The sequence below is a fragment of the Haliaeetus leucocephalus genome, unplaced genomic scaffold, assembly GCF_000737465.1.
Source record: "Haliaeetus leucocephalus isolate CR32 unplaced genomic scaffold, Haliaeetus_leucocephalus-4.0 Scaffold41, whole genome shotgun sequence".
Taxonomy (NCBI): Eukaryota; Metazoa; Chordata; class Aves; order Accipitriformes; family Accipitridae; genus Haliaeetus; species Haliaeetus leucocephalus.
Window position 1 is genome coordinate 2592026 of NW_010972477.1, and position 16731 is coordinate 2608756.

At 38.8% G+C, this 16731-nt stretch overlaps 1 protein-coding gene across 1 annotated transcript in view; it reads left to right on the forward strand.

Annotated features, from left to right (window-relative positions):
* The first annotated feature begins 551 nt into the window (after positions 1-551).
* Positions 552-16731, forward strand: part of TGFBR1 (transforming growth factor, beta receptor 1) — a 30981-nt gene continuing 14801 nt past the window's right edge. The window contains exons 1-4 of the mRNA XM_010576911.1: positions 552-673; positions 7207-7458; positions 7863-8105; positions 13021-13251. Coding sequence (XP_010575213.1) covers positions 7317-7458; positions 7863-8105; positions 13021-13251 — 616 coding nt within the window. The 5' untranslated portion in view covers positions 552-673; positions 7207-7316. The remainder of the gene's footprint in view (positions 674-7206; positions 7459-7862; positions 8106-13020; positions 13252-16731) is intronic.

Below are 16731 nucleotides of genomic sequence, written 5' to 3' on the forward strand. Positions count from 1 at the left end.
AAGAGCGGAGCCGTGTGTGCGGCGGCGAGGACTCTGGGCCAGCCTGGAGCTGCAGCGGGGGTTTGTGCCTCCAGCCTCCTGCACCCCTGCTCTCCTGCGAGAGAGAGAGATGGGGTGTCAGAGCTGTGCTGTTGCAGGGCCGGCGTGCGGAGTCAGAAATGCGAGAAATGGATATTTTTCTATTTAACACCAAAAAAAAAAAAAGGCAAGCCCATTTTGTTCTTTGGTTAGCAGTTTGGGCCGTATGTCCTAACGCGGCGTACAAACGTTACAGACACCCTACTCTATAGGTTTCAGTTTCATCTGCAGAAGGTTAGATGATGATGATGACAGATCCACAAACTGCATTCCATAATCAGTCTGCTTCCGAAATTCTTCTGTAGGTGGATTGTGTATTGATTTGGGGTTTAAAGAGGAAGAGGAGAAGCACCGCAACTTCCTTTTTCAATTACAGCTTTGAGACATCCCTCGACAGGGATAAAAATCCATGCTTTTCATCATTCAATCCAAGATGGTACTCATGCTGTAAAGAAAATATTACTTAAAACATAACTTGCTATACTAAAATGTTGTGTTAATTGTCCATGTTATTTTTGAAGAAGAGGAAGAATTTTTGATGTGGAAACAGTGAAATAAGCTTAAGAACCGTGGCGGTTCTTGTGTTCTTAAAAAGGTGCAGCAGGCTTTAATAATTTAAAGCTTCCTTATGTAACGCATCCAATTTAGACGTTGAAGGAAATTTTACCTTGATTTGAGCTTGGAATTTTTCTTTGCCCTTTTAATGCCTCTGATCAATCAATGGTTTTCACCTAATCTCAGTCGTGAAATTGAGGTCTAAAAGCTTTATGTGACAACAAGGCAAGAGACTTCCATAGAAGAGCTTAAAGATGGAAGTGGTGGTGTGCTACCTTTTGTTTAAGAAAAGATAAATCCTTCCTAGCTGAGGGAGTGGGGGGGTGGGGGGAGAGATCCATAACTCATAGACAGGTCCTGGTACTGGTAAAGGGGTTAATTTCTTTGAACATTGTGGTCTAAGTTGACAAAGAAGTGCAAGGTATGATCTGTCTGCTGTTACTTAGTATTCTTATCATGGGTTGACAAAAGTTAGGCATCTTCTGATTGCTTCTCATGCTGCTGTTTTGCAGTATACTAGTGTTTATTGCATGAATGAATCGTCTTGTGATACGGTTTATATGGAGATCAGACGTGTAATGAATCACAGCAGCTAGCTGAACAGAAGAACAGCCCTAATTTGTAAGACAGAGTCTGAAATTTAGCTTTTTTTATTTTTTTAAACTGTGTGAGCCATAGTCTTTGGTCTCTCCAGAATTCTGGGGAGTCATCTCTTAGGAACTCTTGCATTCACACAATTGCTCCTAATTGCAAATAAAGATGGAAATCTGGCTTGTATGCTGAAATGAAATTAAAAGTACAGATGAAGATCTTTATTCTTTCTGTTTTCGTAACATTAGTAAAATTATAACCTAGGCTTTTAATTTTAACTTTCTTTTGGTTTTCTAAAGCATACTGTTCTATGAAAGATACCAGAAACAAATTTTTAATGTATCTTGCTGTAAGAGGCATGAACGTATCTGTGAGTAGCTTTATGGATGAGATGCAAAAAAACTGTTAGTGCCCTTTGGCACCTGCACTACAGAGAATATAATACTGCTTTTTTGAAGCTGGGATTTTTCACAAGGCTCTATCGTTGCTTGTTGAGGATAGTGCCTTAATAAAGTAATTTGTCTGTTTTCTTGAGTGTATCGCTTCGGTCGCCAAAACCTGCTGTTTTCAGTGGAAGTTTTGCTTAACAAAGATGGATGAAATGTATGTGAAAGTTGTCCTGAAAACTTGAAATCCAGTACTGTTGCTTTACAACAGTTAAACATAATTAGTGCCTTGTGAGATGAGTTAGTGAAGGTCATGAAGTATCATGGTTAAAAAAAAAAAATGTAACCATGTCCCACATATTGTAAGACCTAAACATTTTTTTGTCTTGAGCTAGAAGAGTTCAGAGATGAGTCAGGTGTATTGTTTGAGGGGATTGTCTGAATCAGAGAATAGGAAGCTGACGGCACCTTTCGGTGTCAGGCTTTTTTGCTTCTGGCAAATTTTATTGGATAGGGGAAAAAAACTACCATTAAACACTACAGCCCTCTTGCTCATCTCCCCAAAATCTATTACTGTCTCTTGCACGTCATAGCCCCGCTCCTTTATCCCTTGAAACTCTGCATCTTGTGGAACCAGGAGTCCCAGTTGTTCTTCTGGTGAAGTTCCACTGTTTGGTGAAATTTTGGGTTCAAAAATTGTATTTTCCACGGGAGAAGAGTTGTAATGTCACAGGAGAAGGATCTTGAGTTTCTTCTTCAGCATAATGCTGCTGTTGGGGACCTGAGACTATTTGTCTTTTTTAAATTCGTAAAACAAAGATACATGTTGAAATAAATCAAAGTATTATTAATATAAAATTGTTAATTATGCATAATGAGATGTGGGTTTGGGGTTTTTTTAGAGCACCTCACAAATTTTAACTGCTCTAATACCCTTTGTTGGCATTCTTTGAAAGACGGTATTTCAACATAGGATTTCCAACCAAAAATTCTTTGGCTGGAGGTGGTGTTCTATGCTAAACTGTCTGGTTGAAGTAGTTCTGCAGGATGTTAGCACATACTATGTAGTGATTCGCAGGGTTTTATGCAATTCTAAAAATAAAGGCTTCGTGCAATTTTCTTACTTCAGAAACACAACAGATACAAAAAAGAAGACTGTTTCGATAGGTACCTAACAGTACGGACTTCTGAAAGTTAAGTGGACAGGGTGTACTTAATTCTCTGTTCACGTTTTGTATATAGTATTAATATCTGAGCTCTTGGGAGCCAGCTTATTTTAAGTCTTGTCAAGCTGCGTCGTTTCAGTGTCTCATTTATGTTGCCAGCTTGCTTTACCCTCGCTGTGGGCTTTCCAGGCTGCAGCACCCATGGAAGAGAGGCTTTTTAAAGGGAATACAAAACTGTCAAACTGAGAGTCTGAGCCTGAGCAATTACCCAAGTAATTGTATTCAACAGAAGAGGTTAATCTATTATTAAATCGGTTTGAGGTATGAGAAGTATGCTGTTGATGACTTCTATGAAATGATATGTGTCATAACGCGCACACACACACAGTTTTATAACTGCTTTGTCTCACTGTTTTCCTGTAATCGTAGTCAGTCACATAAAGCAGGAACGATTATGTAGAATGGTCATGGCGCAGTGAGGAAATGCAGTAGAGAAGGCACTAAATTACTATGGTGACCCAATTTCTGTTCTTGGCTTTGTCAGTGGTTGTCTATATAACTTTCGGTGCATTCATTTAGCTGTCTGTACTTTCAGTTCCCAAGCCTCATATCACTTAAACAGACATGACCTTTCAGCAGTTGGTAGTGGAGCTTCATGGTAGTGGTTCCATCCAAACACTGTTGTAATACTTAAAAAAAAAAAAAAAAAAAAAAAAAAGTTCTGCACCATGGAAAAGATGGACTAAGAGAAAACTTTTTTTTTTTCCTCTTTGAGTTTAGTAGTTTTGAAGGAGCTTTTTTGTGGTAGTGGATTCAAAGGGTGTTTTCCAAATGTAGTGAATGTATTGAAATACATTATACCTGAAAGACGTTACTGGCTATGGAAGATTAGCTTACATCAGCATTGCCATTCTTTCATTGCATACTGTTATCAACCCATTCTAGAAATGTATGTATTCATTTAAGTCAACTTAAAGACCTGACTAGTTTCTGAGAGTTTAAAATTACTGTAATGCTTCTCTGAGAAGAACATGGACTACTTGGAGACAAAGCAAAAAATTTTATCTCCAAGAGGACAACAGTATGATATGTTTTTCTTGAGATCAGTTACAAGTGAAAACACTTCCTTATAGGAATGAAGTGATTTAACTACAGTTGGTCATTGACATCTCCTCATCCCACTGATGTTAAATCTCATCTACAACACGCTTATACGGTCATAGTCTTTGTTCTTTTACGCATAGACAACCGGAGAGTGAGACATGGGCAAGGACATTCCAATTCTGTTTCTTCTCCTCCTGATATGGATTGTTGCTGAAGATTCTGAATTAGTTTTCTTGTTAGTAAAATACAGGAGTTCTGTTACCCACCTGAGTTGGAAGGCATGAAGAATTTTAAGTGGCAAGAGTAAGTAGTAAGGGGGCTGAAGCATTTTTAATTTTTTTTAAGAGTACGTCCACTAGAGAGCAGCAAAAAACCTGTATTCCTAGAAGCTTTGGCCATTCAGCTGTTTAGGCATTGCTTTCTGCTTTTAAGGGAGGGGGAGAGTAGCTTCAGAAGGAAGTAGTGATCTGTCAGTGCCAAGGAAACCATTCAGTTGTGTGTGACTGCGTACTGTGTCTTGGCAGGAGACTAGAAGATAGTGGCATCAAACTGGAACAAAAGTATAAACTGTATCAAATTGCACTCATTGGGAATTCTTTAGCAAAAGAGAGATGGGAACAAAATGAATGAGCAAGATAAGACACCAAATGCATTACTTAGTCATAGTGGTATCAGTGTCTTTCTACAACATCACAAGATTGGGAAGATGCATAAGTGTAACAAGGTCAACCCAAACCTCATTTTTCACTTCAAATAACTTGGCCTCTGTACAGTGACTCAGTGTAACTTATGAATATCTGTCTTTTACTGTAAGCATTCAGATGCATGCGCAGTTAGGATAAGCCAAGAATATTCTTTAAATAGAAAAAAAAAAGTCATGGGTACAAAGTAAGTGAGATAAAGGCCTGCTTGTTAAGAAAGTTGACATATATATATATCAATGTGTGAATATTTTAGGAAACTTTTAATGGGTTTAATGGGTTAAAAAATACTTTGTTCAAGTGTAAATTACGAAAGGCACACCAACAGGAAAATAACTGTTAAATGTTCTTGTAGTTAAACTCTGAATAATAAGACTTTCCTTACTTCTCTGATGGGGAGGTGGGAAATTGCATCTTCAAAAAGCGGTACTTGTTGCAGAAACACTAGGCAACGATATATTTCAGAAGTCATTCTTCTTTAATGATATCAAAATGTAACTGTCAGTTTGAATAGTTATGATCTGTTGGGGTATAACAGCCAGATTGGACAGGAATATTAGGTTGTAAATACTGCGATGAACACAACTTACAGGCTCAGGATGTCAGCTGGGAGCTATCCCTATGCAAACTAACCAAATCTAAGCTTAGAAAGATGACTTAAAATGCACAGATCACTCTCCGATAAGGCAAGGCGCTCAGCCCTGGGGAGTGCCCTGAGGCGACGTCCCCATCTGAGGGGAGAGTCTCCAGCTGCGGACCCCCCACTCCGAAGACGGGCTCCGAGGAAGAGGGGTCTCCCGGCGGGCTGCCTTTATACCCTCGGCTGGATCGGGGCTCGTGGTCACCTGCGGTCGGGGGATCTGGAAGCTTTTCTCGACTGAGGTGTTTCGCTGGCAGAGAGCCTTGTCTGTTGACCAAAGGACCTTGCTTTTCCTATCCCTCAGCCGAGGGGCTTTCGACCCCCAGACCTTGGCTTCTGGTGGTGGCTCTTTCCTTGGAGCAGTTGGGGAGTTTTGGTCTCGGTCAGGACGGGTGTACCTGCCCCACAGTACTGTTAAGAAGCTTTACCTTCCCGTTTCCCAGTTCTCATTTCATATACCTTCTAGTTATTTGTTCAGTAAACTTCATACTAAACAAATAGTTTTGCAGTCCCTTTCATGGTTTTTTCTCCCTTTTTCTGACTGGTCTGTGGGCTGGTGACTCTTTGAAACATGGGTTGTCTTTCTGTAGGGAGTCCTAAGAACCTTAGGTCTTCTCTGTAACAGTAGAGGATGACTGGTGATAATTTGTTTTGATTCAAAATCTTGGGGGAAGGAGGCCTTTTCAGAGAAAGGGGTACAACTCGGAATCAAGCCTTTGAGATGGAATATGTATTTGAGATCACCTTTTATTTGAGTGCATGATATCCAACCATAGAGAGGGGTGTAAAATCCAAGGCAATTCAGGTGGTTATCTTAAACTCTTGAATTCGAGTGGAACACCAGATCTCAGATTTGAGGGCATCTCTTGCTTTGCCAGCTATTAATCCTCACACATTTGATGTAAGATTTTGTATGTTCTCTTGAAAGAGGCTTGTTTATGGCTCAGTGCATTTTTGTGTTTTGGGCATGAATGTTTAAGGTTTTAAATTTGTCTAAATTTCAGGTTTTAATCTTTCTGCATGCATGTACACAAGTTCTATGCTAGCTCTTGCTCTCTGCAGATAAACAAGTGGAGTCAGAGTGTATTGGTATTTTTATTGTTGCTACTACACTGCTTTCTGCCTGGCTTTGGTCCTGTAAATGCAGGAAGGAATAGAGAAAGAAATTTGAAGTAGTAGTCTCCCTTCTCCAAGAACTTCTGCAATTTAGAGAATGAAACCTGATGATCTTAGACATGATTAGTCTGAAATTCCTGCTTCCCTCCCCATGCCCCCTCTTTTACTAGTGCAGTTGATAGCTTTAGTAGACCAGGAACTTGAGTAATGTAAGGCAGTGTTTTCCTCTGGCTTCATAAATAACAAGTCAAAACTATATTCTGCTTGTGTGAAAGGGTGTGTTCTCAGGTCATTCAGGGTTTGTTCTTTTAATGAGGATTAAGCCTGTATATGCCCTTCCCTCAGCACAAAATTGAAGCCATCGAGTAATGTATAAAGTATTAATCTTGGATAGCCAGCAGCATCCTATTTGTCCCTTACTAAAGCAATACCCGTGGTTATTGTGAAAAAAATGGCATTATTTGTATTTGGTTTGAAAATAGCAGAATTGCATGCTATAGAGGATGCAGTGTTATTAAAGAGTCTAGATCTTTAGTGTGGGGAACTATAATAGAACTTCTTTACCTGGAGGAACATCTAGGATTGCAGGCTGTCTCTTTTAATACACAACTGTATAAGAAGAGATGACTTTAGCTTTAAATTTTACTTTCTTTCATCTGCTCATCTCTCTTTTTTTTTTGTTTGTTTTTGTTTTTGTCCCACTAAAAGGCCTTGTTGTGTTGTTCTGTAGTGTTACAGTTCCGTGTTTATGTAACGAAAAAGATTATAGGCCTCCTAGTTTTTAGAACTTTTATTTCTTTAGTCATTCAAGTTATTTCTCAACTCAGAACATGTACCAATACTAACATTAATGTTTTTTCTCAATACAGCATTACAGTGTTACTGCCATCTATGTACAAAAGACAACTTCACGTGTGTGACAGATGGGCTATGTTTTACCTCAGTGACACGAACTGCAGACAAAGTCATACACAACAGTATGTGTATAGCAGAAATCGATCTGATTCCCCGAGACAGGCCGTTTGTTTGTGCCCCCTCCTCCAGAGATGGAGTCATTACTGTGCCTCATTGCTGTGACAGAGACCACTGCAATAAAATAGAACTTCCAATTCCAACACCAGGTAAGGGGTTTTGGCATATTTGATTTTATTTATTTTTTTTTTAAACAAAATTCTGTAAGAGCAGAAGTTTCAGTTTTGAAGTTGTAGGTGAATTTGAAGGCCTAAAATACACCTGAGATTCTTCAAGTAAAATTTCAAGAGGTTTTGAACAAGAAATTTAATCTTCTGGATAGGGATGTTAGGGCCGGTTTTGCAGACTTATATGCAAGTTAAATGGAAACTGTGAGTAAGCACATAGTTGCTTTTGTCCTTTGTAATACTTACTTTGATTCTTGAAAAAGTTATTGTGCAAAAGTTTTAACAAATACATCGAAATAATTTGAAGATCACTGTAAAATACAATAAACTTAGCTGCATAAAAAGAAAGAAATAGTTTTACCATTTTCTTTTATTTTTACTGTTAGGCCCTACTCCAGGAAAACCAGCTTCTAATCTAGGACCTGTGGAACTGGCTGCTGTCATTGCTGGACCTGTCTGCTTTGTCTGCATTTCACTAATGTTGATTCTATATCTTTGTCATAACCGTACTGTAATTCATCATCGTGTGCCAAGTGAAGAAGATCCCTCACTGGATCGTCCCTTTATATCCGAAGGAACTACTTTAAAGGATTTAATTTATGATATGACAACTTCAGGCTCCGGGTCAGGTAATGTCACACTATTAATAGCAATTGCTTTGTGTTTGAGCCTTGTAAGGCATTGCATTTCTTTAATATTGTCAAGTCTACTTAAACTTATCATTAACTGGAGAAATGACTAGAAAAGCTACTTCGATGTAGATTCATTCCATATCAGTGCAGATTCAATATATGGAAATATGTGAAATAAAAGAAACATTTTGAGTTGCTGCTACTGTTCCTCGTCATTCTGAGAGTACAGTCTGATATTCAGGGAATATCACAGTCAGCTATTGTAAATACTTTGTTTCCTCTATTAGTAAGGTTCAGTCACTTACCTTTTTGTTCTGCACAGCATTATCTAAATTACCATCTTCTGTGGTCTTGAGATAATTTGTGAAGTTTTTTTCTTTAGCTTTAAACCGAAAGTTAATTTGTATCTGTAGCTATTGGTATGTGTACTGTCTGATTGATAGTTCCCTTCTAACTTCTGTCGGTAATCACAGCACTTCTGCCACTTTCTACATGGCTGCTTTCCCATGCTGCTTTAGATCAGAAGTGAGGCCTACAATAATGTTGCATCAGACTTAGTTGTCAATTGGTCTTTCCATTTGTTGTCAGGATTATTCCTTCATTTTCCTTCTGGCCTTCTTCCCTGTGGCGCTTCTGAGCCTCTCTTCATGTTTGAAAACTCTGGAAGTACTGCTTCAAAATAAGGTCTTGAAAAGCGGGGAATCCCAGTTCAAGAAACTTAAGATTCTTCCTCCAGAGCAAATGGTTAGAAACTACTGACTCTTCCCTTGCCTGTTTGCAAATTACACTTTAAGTCAAAGCAGCATGTTGTGGAATTACTTAGTTTTCAGAGCTTTAGGACACTCCAGCTGGTCTAGCCTCCCAGAGCACCTGACCTACTACAGTATTTGAGCATTGGCTACTGATGGCTGCATCAGAGGAAGAAAACCAACAGATATGGTTGAATTTTACTTACCCCTAAGGAAAGCTCTTCACTGGTTTGTTTTTGTGCTTGAAAGACAAAGTCATGTTCCCTGTAAAACAAGACTGGGTGTTCCCATAAGAGTGATCTTTTAACTTCAGCTGCAGTGAGTTCCATGTTGTTCAGGTGTTTGTAAGACAAGTATTAGCCTTATTTAGTATTTTATGCTTCCCTTTTATTATGACAGTGGGATGGGAAGTACTTCAAGTACTTATTTTCTGTACTGTTGGCAGAGTATATATTTACAATGACTTGTATTGCTTTGTCTCAAAATTTATATAGTCATTGATTGACTAATTTACAGTGTCCTAGCACTTGAACTGTTAATTTTCTTCTGTCCTGAAATACGCCTGCAGCAACTGAATCTCATTGAAATGTGTATTTTAATCCAGACTTTGGTACAGCACATTTAAAATTGACAAGACTACATTTATGGAATAAACTGGAGGTGGGGAACAGGGTCACTAAAGGAAGAAAAGTCAGAGCTGCTAGTTAAAATAGAGCTTAACCCTGGCAGAAACTGAACTGTGTGAAAGGGATGCTGTTGGGGTGAGAGGTGCAAGAAACACAATGGAAATGTACAGAACAGACAAAATAATCCAGACCTAAGAGGCACAGCTGAGGACCTGGTGACCTAAAGTACATGTTCTGCTCTTAAATTCATACTGAGGGACCGAAAGAGTTCACAGTCAAATAAAAAGGATTCTACAGGTTTATATTACAGTGTTCTCTGAAGAGAAGCATATAAAACAGAGAGGTGATCAGATCTCTAAAAATGAGCTTCCTAATCAGGTCAAAAGGGAAGTAGGATTCATTTTCTGCAATGATGAATAGTAAGCTGTTATAAATTATTCAGTCTTGACTTCTGTTAGCGTTGCCCTGTTGTTCCATGACGAACAAGACCTGAAACAGCTAGAGGCCTGATGAAAGGAATTGATGAAACATCTAGAATAGATCCTTCTGCTCAAGCCGCAGCTTCTAAGAGAAGGATTTAAAAGTCTTTTGGAGCTGAGAATGATTTTCAGATCATGAGGCAAATCTCTAAATATCAACTACATATTGTATAGACAGACTGGGATGCCCAGCTCTTAGTCTCCAACTCACAAATGGCAAAGTAACTTAGTTGCAAGGAAATAGGAATAATTGCCTAAAACAGCAGGGAGAAGCTTTGGTTATTATTGGTAGGTGACTTCAAGCAGGAACTTAAAGTGTTTAGAAATCCAAAGGGTCACAAAGATCAATGTAAAGTTGAGTCAGCTGAAGTGACTGTAAAACTCCTTAAAAAACTTACCTGTGGTTCATAGAAGCTTGAAGGGAATGAGATTTTTACCAGGATTGGGGTTTCTTATTAGTCTTAAGAGGAAGTCTTCTGGGCAGAGACTTACAAACAAGAATATGAACAAGAACAAAGTTCTAGCAGCTGTTCTTGTTGGCTACTTTTAGCGCTTTAGAACTTAATTCCTTAATTCCCGAATTATCCAAATCGGGTACAAACTTCTTACACGTTGGACAGTCATTGATCCAAACTAATCAGAGTACAGTGAAGATATGGAAAAGAAAAAGAACTCTTTTGTTAAACTCTCAGAAGGCTTGAGGATACTTTGTTAATGATGTATGAAGATGATGATGAAGGCTTCAGGGGTAAATTGGATGACTGTGGCTGAAGACAAGATACTAAACGTTATGAGCTGCTGCTGATTTTAACATGGGCTTGAATTTTCTCATCGTCCTGATTAGCAAACTGTCATCTTTCTTCGTGCACGGTTAAAAGAAACTGCACTCCCAAGAGCTTCAAGTACAGTTGTGCCCGGTGTGTATGTCAAAGCTAACGTAGCTACCTCCAATAAGCTACTTCTCAGGCAGTCTGGTTTATGGTAAAGCAGTTGCTCAAGTTCGTGGCGATACAGCGCTGTGTTTCCTCTATAGCAAAAAGAGGAGGCTAGTCAGTTGCAACAGAAAGTCTGTAAGGAATTCTTACGGATGTAATATAAATATGGATTCCAGTCTTCTGGTTTTGTTCAGCAGCAGTGGTAAGAGAAAGCACAGTTGCAAAAAACAGAAGGAAGTTGAATCTTTTAAGTACTCTAAAAATAAGTATAGGAGCAAGGTGGATAGATCACAGTTAGGAGGGTTTTTATTGTACTGTGACATATTAACATGATGGTTAGGGGTTTGTAATCTGAAATTGAAGTGCTTCATGTCTGGAGGGTTTAGAGCTTAGTATCTGTTTAGAGGTTAGCTGATATCCTTGGGCCTCTTTTTTAAACAAGAAGGGATGTCTATAAATGGTATAGCAAATTAAGAGGAGTGCATCTGAAAATGTACAGTTTACTGAAACAGCTGCAGGAAAAAGAAAATACTAGGCATGTCACCCATTTCAAGTATACAAAATCAGCTTGTATTTAACATTTGCCAGTGGATTCTGCAGTAGTACATAAGTGCAAAGGAGGAAGCTTTCTCTGGCTAACAAAGTCCAATTTTACGTTTTCAGGGTTGAGTTTGATCCTGTGGTTGTTCTAGTCTGGCCTTTTCTGCATGTCAGAAGTCTGTCCATAAAGAATGAAGTTAGGCCTCACAGATGAGCCTTTACAGTTTGGGCATGCAGTACAATTGACCTGAGGACAGCTATTACAGCAAAAAATTTTAACTTTCTCAGTAAGAACTATTATAGCACATGAGTGATTAAATCACTGGTATGGTGTCCTTTTTTTCCCCTTCCTTTCTTCACGTAGGTATGTTGTCAGCACAGATGATGCAGAAAATTCCTATAAGTGTGGAAGTCTTGAACTCCTCTGAACACTGCAGTGTTCTAATTTGCACTCCTCAGACTGAGACACAAGCTTGATAATGCTGGTGACCCGATCAGATGTCTGCCTCGTGCTGTTAACTAGCAAACAATGTCCAGAGACGGACAGGAACTAGTTATTTGAGCTATTAGTTGGGATTTATTTTCTATAGCATAAGGCAATACACATGTTGCTCTATCAGCTATTGGAACAGTGATTGTGGAGTAATAGATTACTCTGTAAATGAAATAATCCTATACCAAAAGAGCTTATTGTGAGCAGATAACCTGGCTGATACGTTCATCCTGCAGTGTAGTATCACTGCAGAATTCTCTGACAAGCCTTGCAGTTACAGCAGGAAAGATTTAAAGTAAACAAAACCCCACCCTGATTGAGGGATGGCAGTGCTTCTTGTTTGTTGTATAAACTTACTGCGGCATGTTATCAGGTGCTATGAGTTGAAAGCACATAGATGTTTCAAAGCTATAAAAACCTTGATGAATGTAAGCATTTTTCTCAAGTATAATTATAGCAAGGTGCACAAGAATGGCCTGTAAAATGGGAAGCTTGCATTACAACAATGTTTTCCTATTTTACAGTGGCTTGAGAGCACTAACAGGCTACTGGCATACTTGGGCACACGTGTAAACTTTCAACAGTGTTGATGATAAGCATGGTTTAACTTTAGCTTGGAAATGGACCAAGTCATGTCAAGTAAATGAATCAGTAGCAAAAGTGCTCTTGAACTGCTTTGCTAGGAGAGTTATGGGCAGACCCTTTTCTTAAACAAACAAACAAAAAAACCTCAATCCTGGTCCTGATTGCTTCATGGTTTGTTTCTCTCTTTTCATTAAAATAAGACTTTATGGGTCAACAACTGTCAAAATTCTAAACTGGAAGGAAGTTTGTGCCTTCTTTTTAACAACTGTAGAGGCAGTTTTTAGCATAATATCTTTGAGTGCTTGTTTTGCTGGCCTTTAAGGTTGAAGGCAGCATCTTACCTACTTGCTTGTTAGCAGTGCAAAACAAGTTGTTAAAATCTTAGGAGAGCTTATGTGCATTCTAAAAGAAATATCTTAATGGAATATAGATCTTATATTTAGTACTTATGCTAAGTGCTTGTTTGTTGGTGATGTTTAAGGTTAATGTTAAATCTTTTTTTTAGGTTTACCTTTACTTGTGCAAAGAACAATTGCAAGAACTATAGTACTTCAAGAAAGCATTGGTAAGGGTCGCTTTGGAGAAGTCTGGCGAGGGAAGTGGAGAGGAGAAGAAGTTGCTGTGAAGATCTTCTCTTCAAGAGAGGAACGCTCATGGTTTCGCGAAGCAGAAATTTATCAAACAGTTATGCTACGACATGAAAACATTCTTGGATTTATAGCAGCAGACAACAAAGGTTAGTGATACTATGAATTCATTTAGCTGATTGTGTACCCAGTCAGAATAGATGGTAAATGGAGGGGAAGATAAAGTTGTAAGGATCCCATTAAAAGTAGCAAAAAATAATTTTGTTACTAGAATATTTCAGAGTTTGGCAAGCTTTTCATAGGTTTAATGAAGGCAAAAAGTACATTTTCCTTTTTCTGGAAAACATGCTTTGTTTAATTCTTTAAAAAAAATTATTGCATATTTAATGAGGTGTAATTTCTACAAGCAAGTTAAAATACTCACTAAGTTTGGTATCAAAAAAGAAATGCCTTATTCTGTCAGCTCACACATCTGCTTAATACCTGTACCTGTACTTCCCTAATAGCCTAATAAGATACATGTGTGGGACCAAAAGAGATCATGTCTAATCCTGTTGTCCTAATATAAAGTAAGAGGTAGAGGATTCATTTTTAAGGCTGAGATATGAGATATTCATTTAGAACTCCAGTTAGAAAAGAAATTGGAAAAAGGGAATTAATGATTTATTCCTAGTATTAAAAACTGTACCTGTTTCCTGAAGCTCTCCTGATAAGCCTTTAAGTATCCACTAAGAGGAAGAGTTTAACCGTTTCTTCAACTTGATTTATTGTGGTTTCAGTGAGATGAAAGTTGCTTGGGTTTTCCTGCAGTCCAATTTAAGACACGAAAATTTGGCAAAACTAACAACAATTTTGAATTTCTCACGTTAAGGGAGGCTAAAATATTATGCTGTTTCATTCAGTTATTTTAATCTGAAATTACATGTTTCACCACAAATGGCCTTTGACTTTTTTGTAAAGAAAGCTTTAACAGAAAATTCTGTCACCTTAGGGAGGAGTCAAGAATTCACACACATCCTGGATTCTTAAAGGGCTCTCGGTTTTGTGGGAAATTCCTAAATGGTTTTAGTGTAGTTGAAGTATACATGTAAATAGAGTTCTTTTTAGTTATCACTAGATTAATTTCAAGTTTCTATATCTACAGAAATCTGTAGAATTGGAACAGAACCCAAGAGGTTGTGCAGAACACTTCCCTTCTTCAGGAAAGGGTTAGCTATAGCTAACTTGCTCATAACAGATTTTTGTGCAACTTGTTAACCTCCAAGAGCTTGCAGATCTACAGCATACTAGGCAGCTTTTTCCTGCAGCTTATTATGCTTACTATTAGAAACTGTCTTACTTTCAGTTTGCCTCAAGTTGTATTGGATATTAATAGCACCTCCTGACAGCTTGAGTTTGTTCTGATGGACCTAGGGGAGTATCTGGAGCCTGAGTTTAAAATTAGTGTATCAGTTGCATTAAAGACATAAATGAAAATTCATCCCTGCAGAAGCCTTAGGTACTATGTCTCACTAAAACGTAAAGGGTATATTGCAATACCTTATCTGTAACTTTTAACAAAATCTATCTGTGGCTAAGCATCCCAGCCAGTCTCCCATTTTGCCCCAAACCCATAGATAGTTTGTCCCCAAAATACATTTGACTACTGTACAGAGGAGGTATGAGGAAGGTTTCCTAAATGAGTGGGTTCCTAAAATAATTTCCTGATTGCTGGCTCAGGTTCCAGATGCAACAGGATGAAATTCCATTTGACTTGGTCATCTTTAGATTCCTTGTAATATAATGTGATATAGAATTGTTTCTGGTTTCTATTGTTAATATGCGGTACATACAAAGAAAAAATCCTTGGTTGGTAGGTCATGCCATTATTTGAGGCTTTAAAGCTTTAGGGCAAGGCTCTTCTGTTTTCTTGAACTAGTTGGTAATTGGTTTACAAAAAATGGATAAAGACGTGTTTTGAAAATGCTGCTATTCCTGACTCTATTTTCTAACAGCATTGCGGTCGGAGCAGATGGGGGAAGCTGGATCATTGTTTTTAACCCACCAGTGCAGAATTCTCAGTGTTACTTGTGCAATCCCAATTCAGTGCTTGCTGAAAGCTTCAGTGATACATGGAGAAGAATTCTCAGGAGTGAGAACTGTGTATCCATCATGAATGCTGAGGACTCGTATCTCCTGACATGTAGTTTGTGGTGTAAATGTGGGCCAGCGTCATGCTGCAATTCTTGCTACTAGTAAAGGCATTAGTTAGGTCTCTCCTCTTAATGCAACTGCATATTTTTCACAGCTGCTGGGGAACATCTGGCTGGCCATAGTAGTTGTAAAATTGGGGAGGTGAGGGGGGTGCCTTCATGTAGAAGGTGCATGTATAGATTAGAAAGTGCTTCCAAGCACAGATAGATCAGCTGTCAGTGGCGTTCAGCTCAGATGGTGGAGTCGTAAAGCTTGTGACTGAAGTACGCTCTTCACTCCTTGTTCTACTACACGGTTTAGACATTCCATGTGCCCTCATGGCACATTCTCTTCCTCCTCCCCTACTTCCCCACAGCTGTATGGTGTTCAGAATGCTGCAGGAGCTGGTCTGATCTGTCTGCTTTCCTGTCCCAAAATATACTGGTGCTGCTGTTAAGCCAGCTTGAGGGCTGAGAAGCACTTTTAACTGCAGTTGTGTTCTGTCTGGCTAGCATGTTTGTGTTCTGGGTAGCTCTTTACTTAGCCAGGAGTATATGCGAACTTTCAAATACTGCTAGGTCAGGGAGACTGCTTTCTGGGCCATGTATGGCCTTGTTTTGAACCACCTAAACAGATAATTTGGGTTTGGGGTGGGGTTTTTTTGTTTTGTTCTTTCTAACCTAGATACTTAATTGTAAAGTGTATCCATGACTACTTATCTGCATTATTCTACTAGCAGAAGAGGAGGGGCAGCAACCTCCATTTACAGTACTAAAGGTTTCCCTGGATTAGCTGTCTGTAACCATAATTGTCTGTAGTCATGTTACAAGTAAGGTGAAGTCTTGTACTGCACAGTTTCAGGTAACTTTATGCACTGAAATACTTTGGCCTCTCCATTCCTTCCCCTTAATTGAAAGCTGCACTTCCCTAGGTGAAAGTTGTTCAGTCAGACTACCGTACATGGTAAGTAGATCCCCAAGAATGTTATTATGCAATATGCTGTGGAGAAATGAGCAGAATTCCTTCCTCTTGAGAAAAGTAATACTTGAACCATTTATTCTTTTTGAAGCTCTGGCTTTAGCCTGAGAAGAAGGAATTTGACTGGAAGATCTTGCTAAGCTATGGAGCTCAAGTGCTTTTCATCAGTTTAATCAGATGACTTTCTCAATGTGATAGAGTCAAGCTGTTTTGCTAACAGTATCAGTCCTCTTGCAGCCACAGACAAAAGTGTTTTCCCCAACATCTCCCGGAGTATCTCATTTCTAAGAGTTTTCTAGTTCTAGATCCCCTCTGTATCTGATCTTTTCAGTGCTTTTTCCTGTTTTTTTTCCTGTTACATTATCTGCACACCAGAAGAGGCTACTGTATCCCACTCTCTGCTTTGAAACACTTTACTACATGACACTGGGGAACTCCTGCAATTAGGCAGTTTCTGTAACTTCTTTTAAGCATTCAAC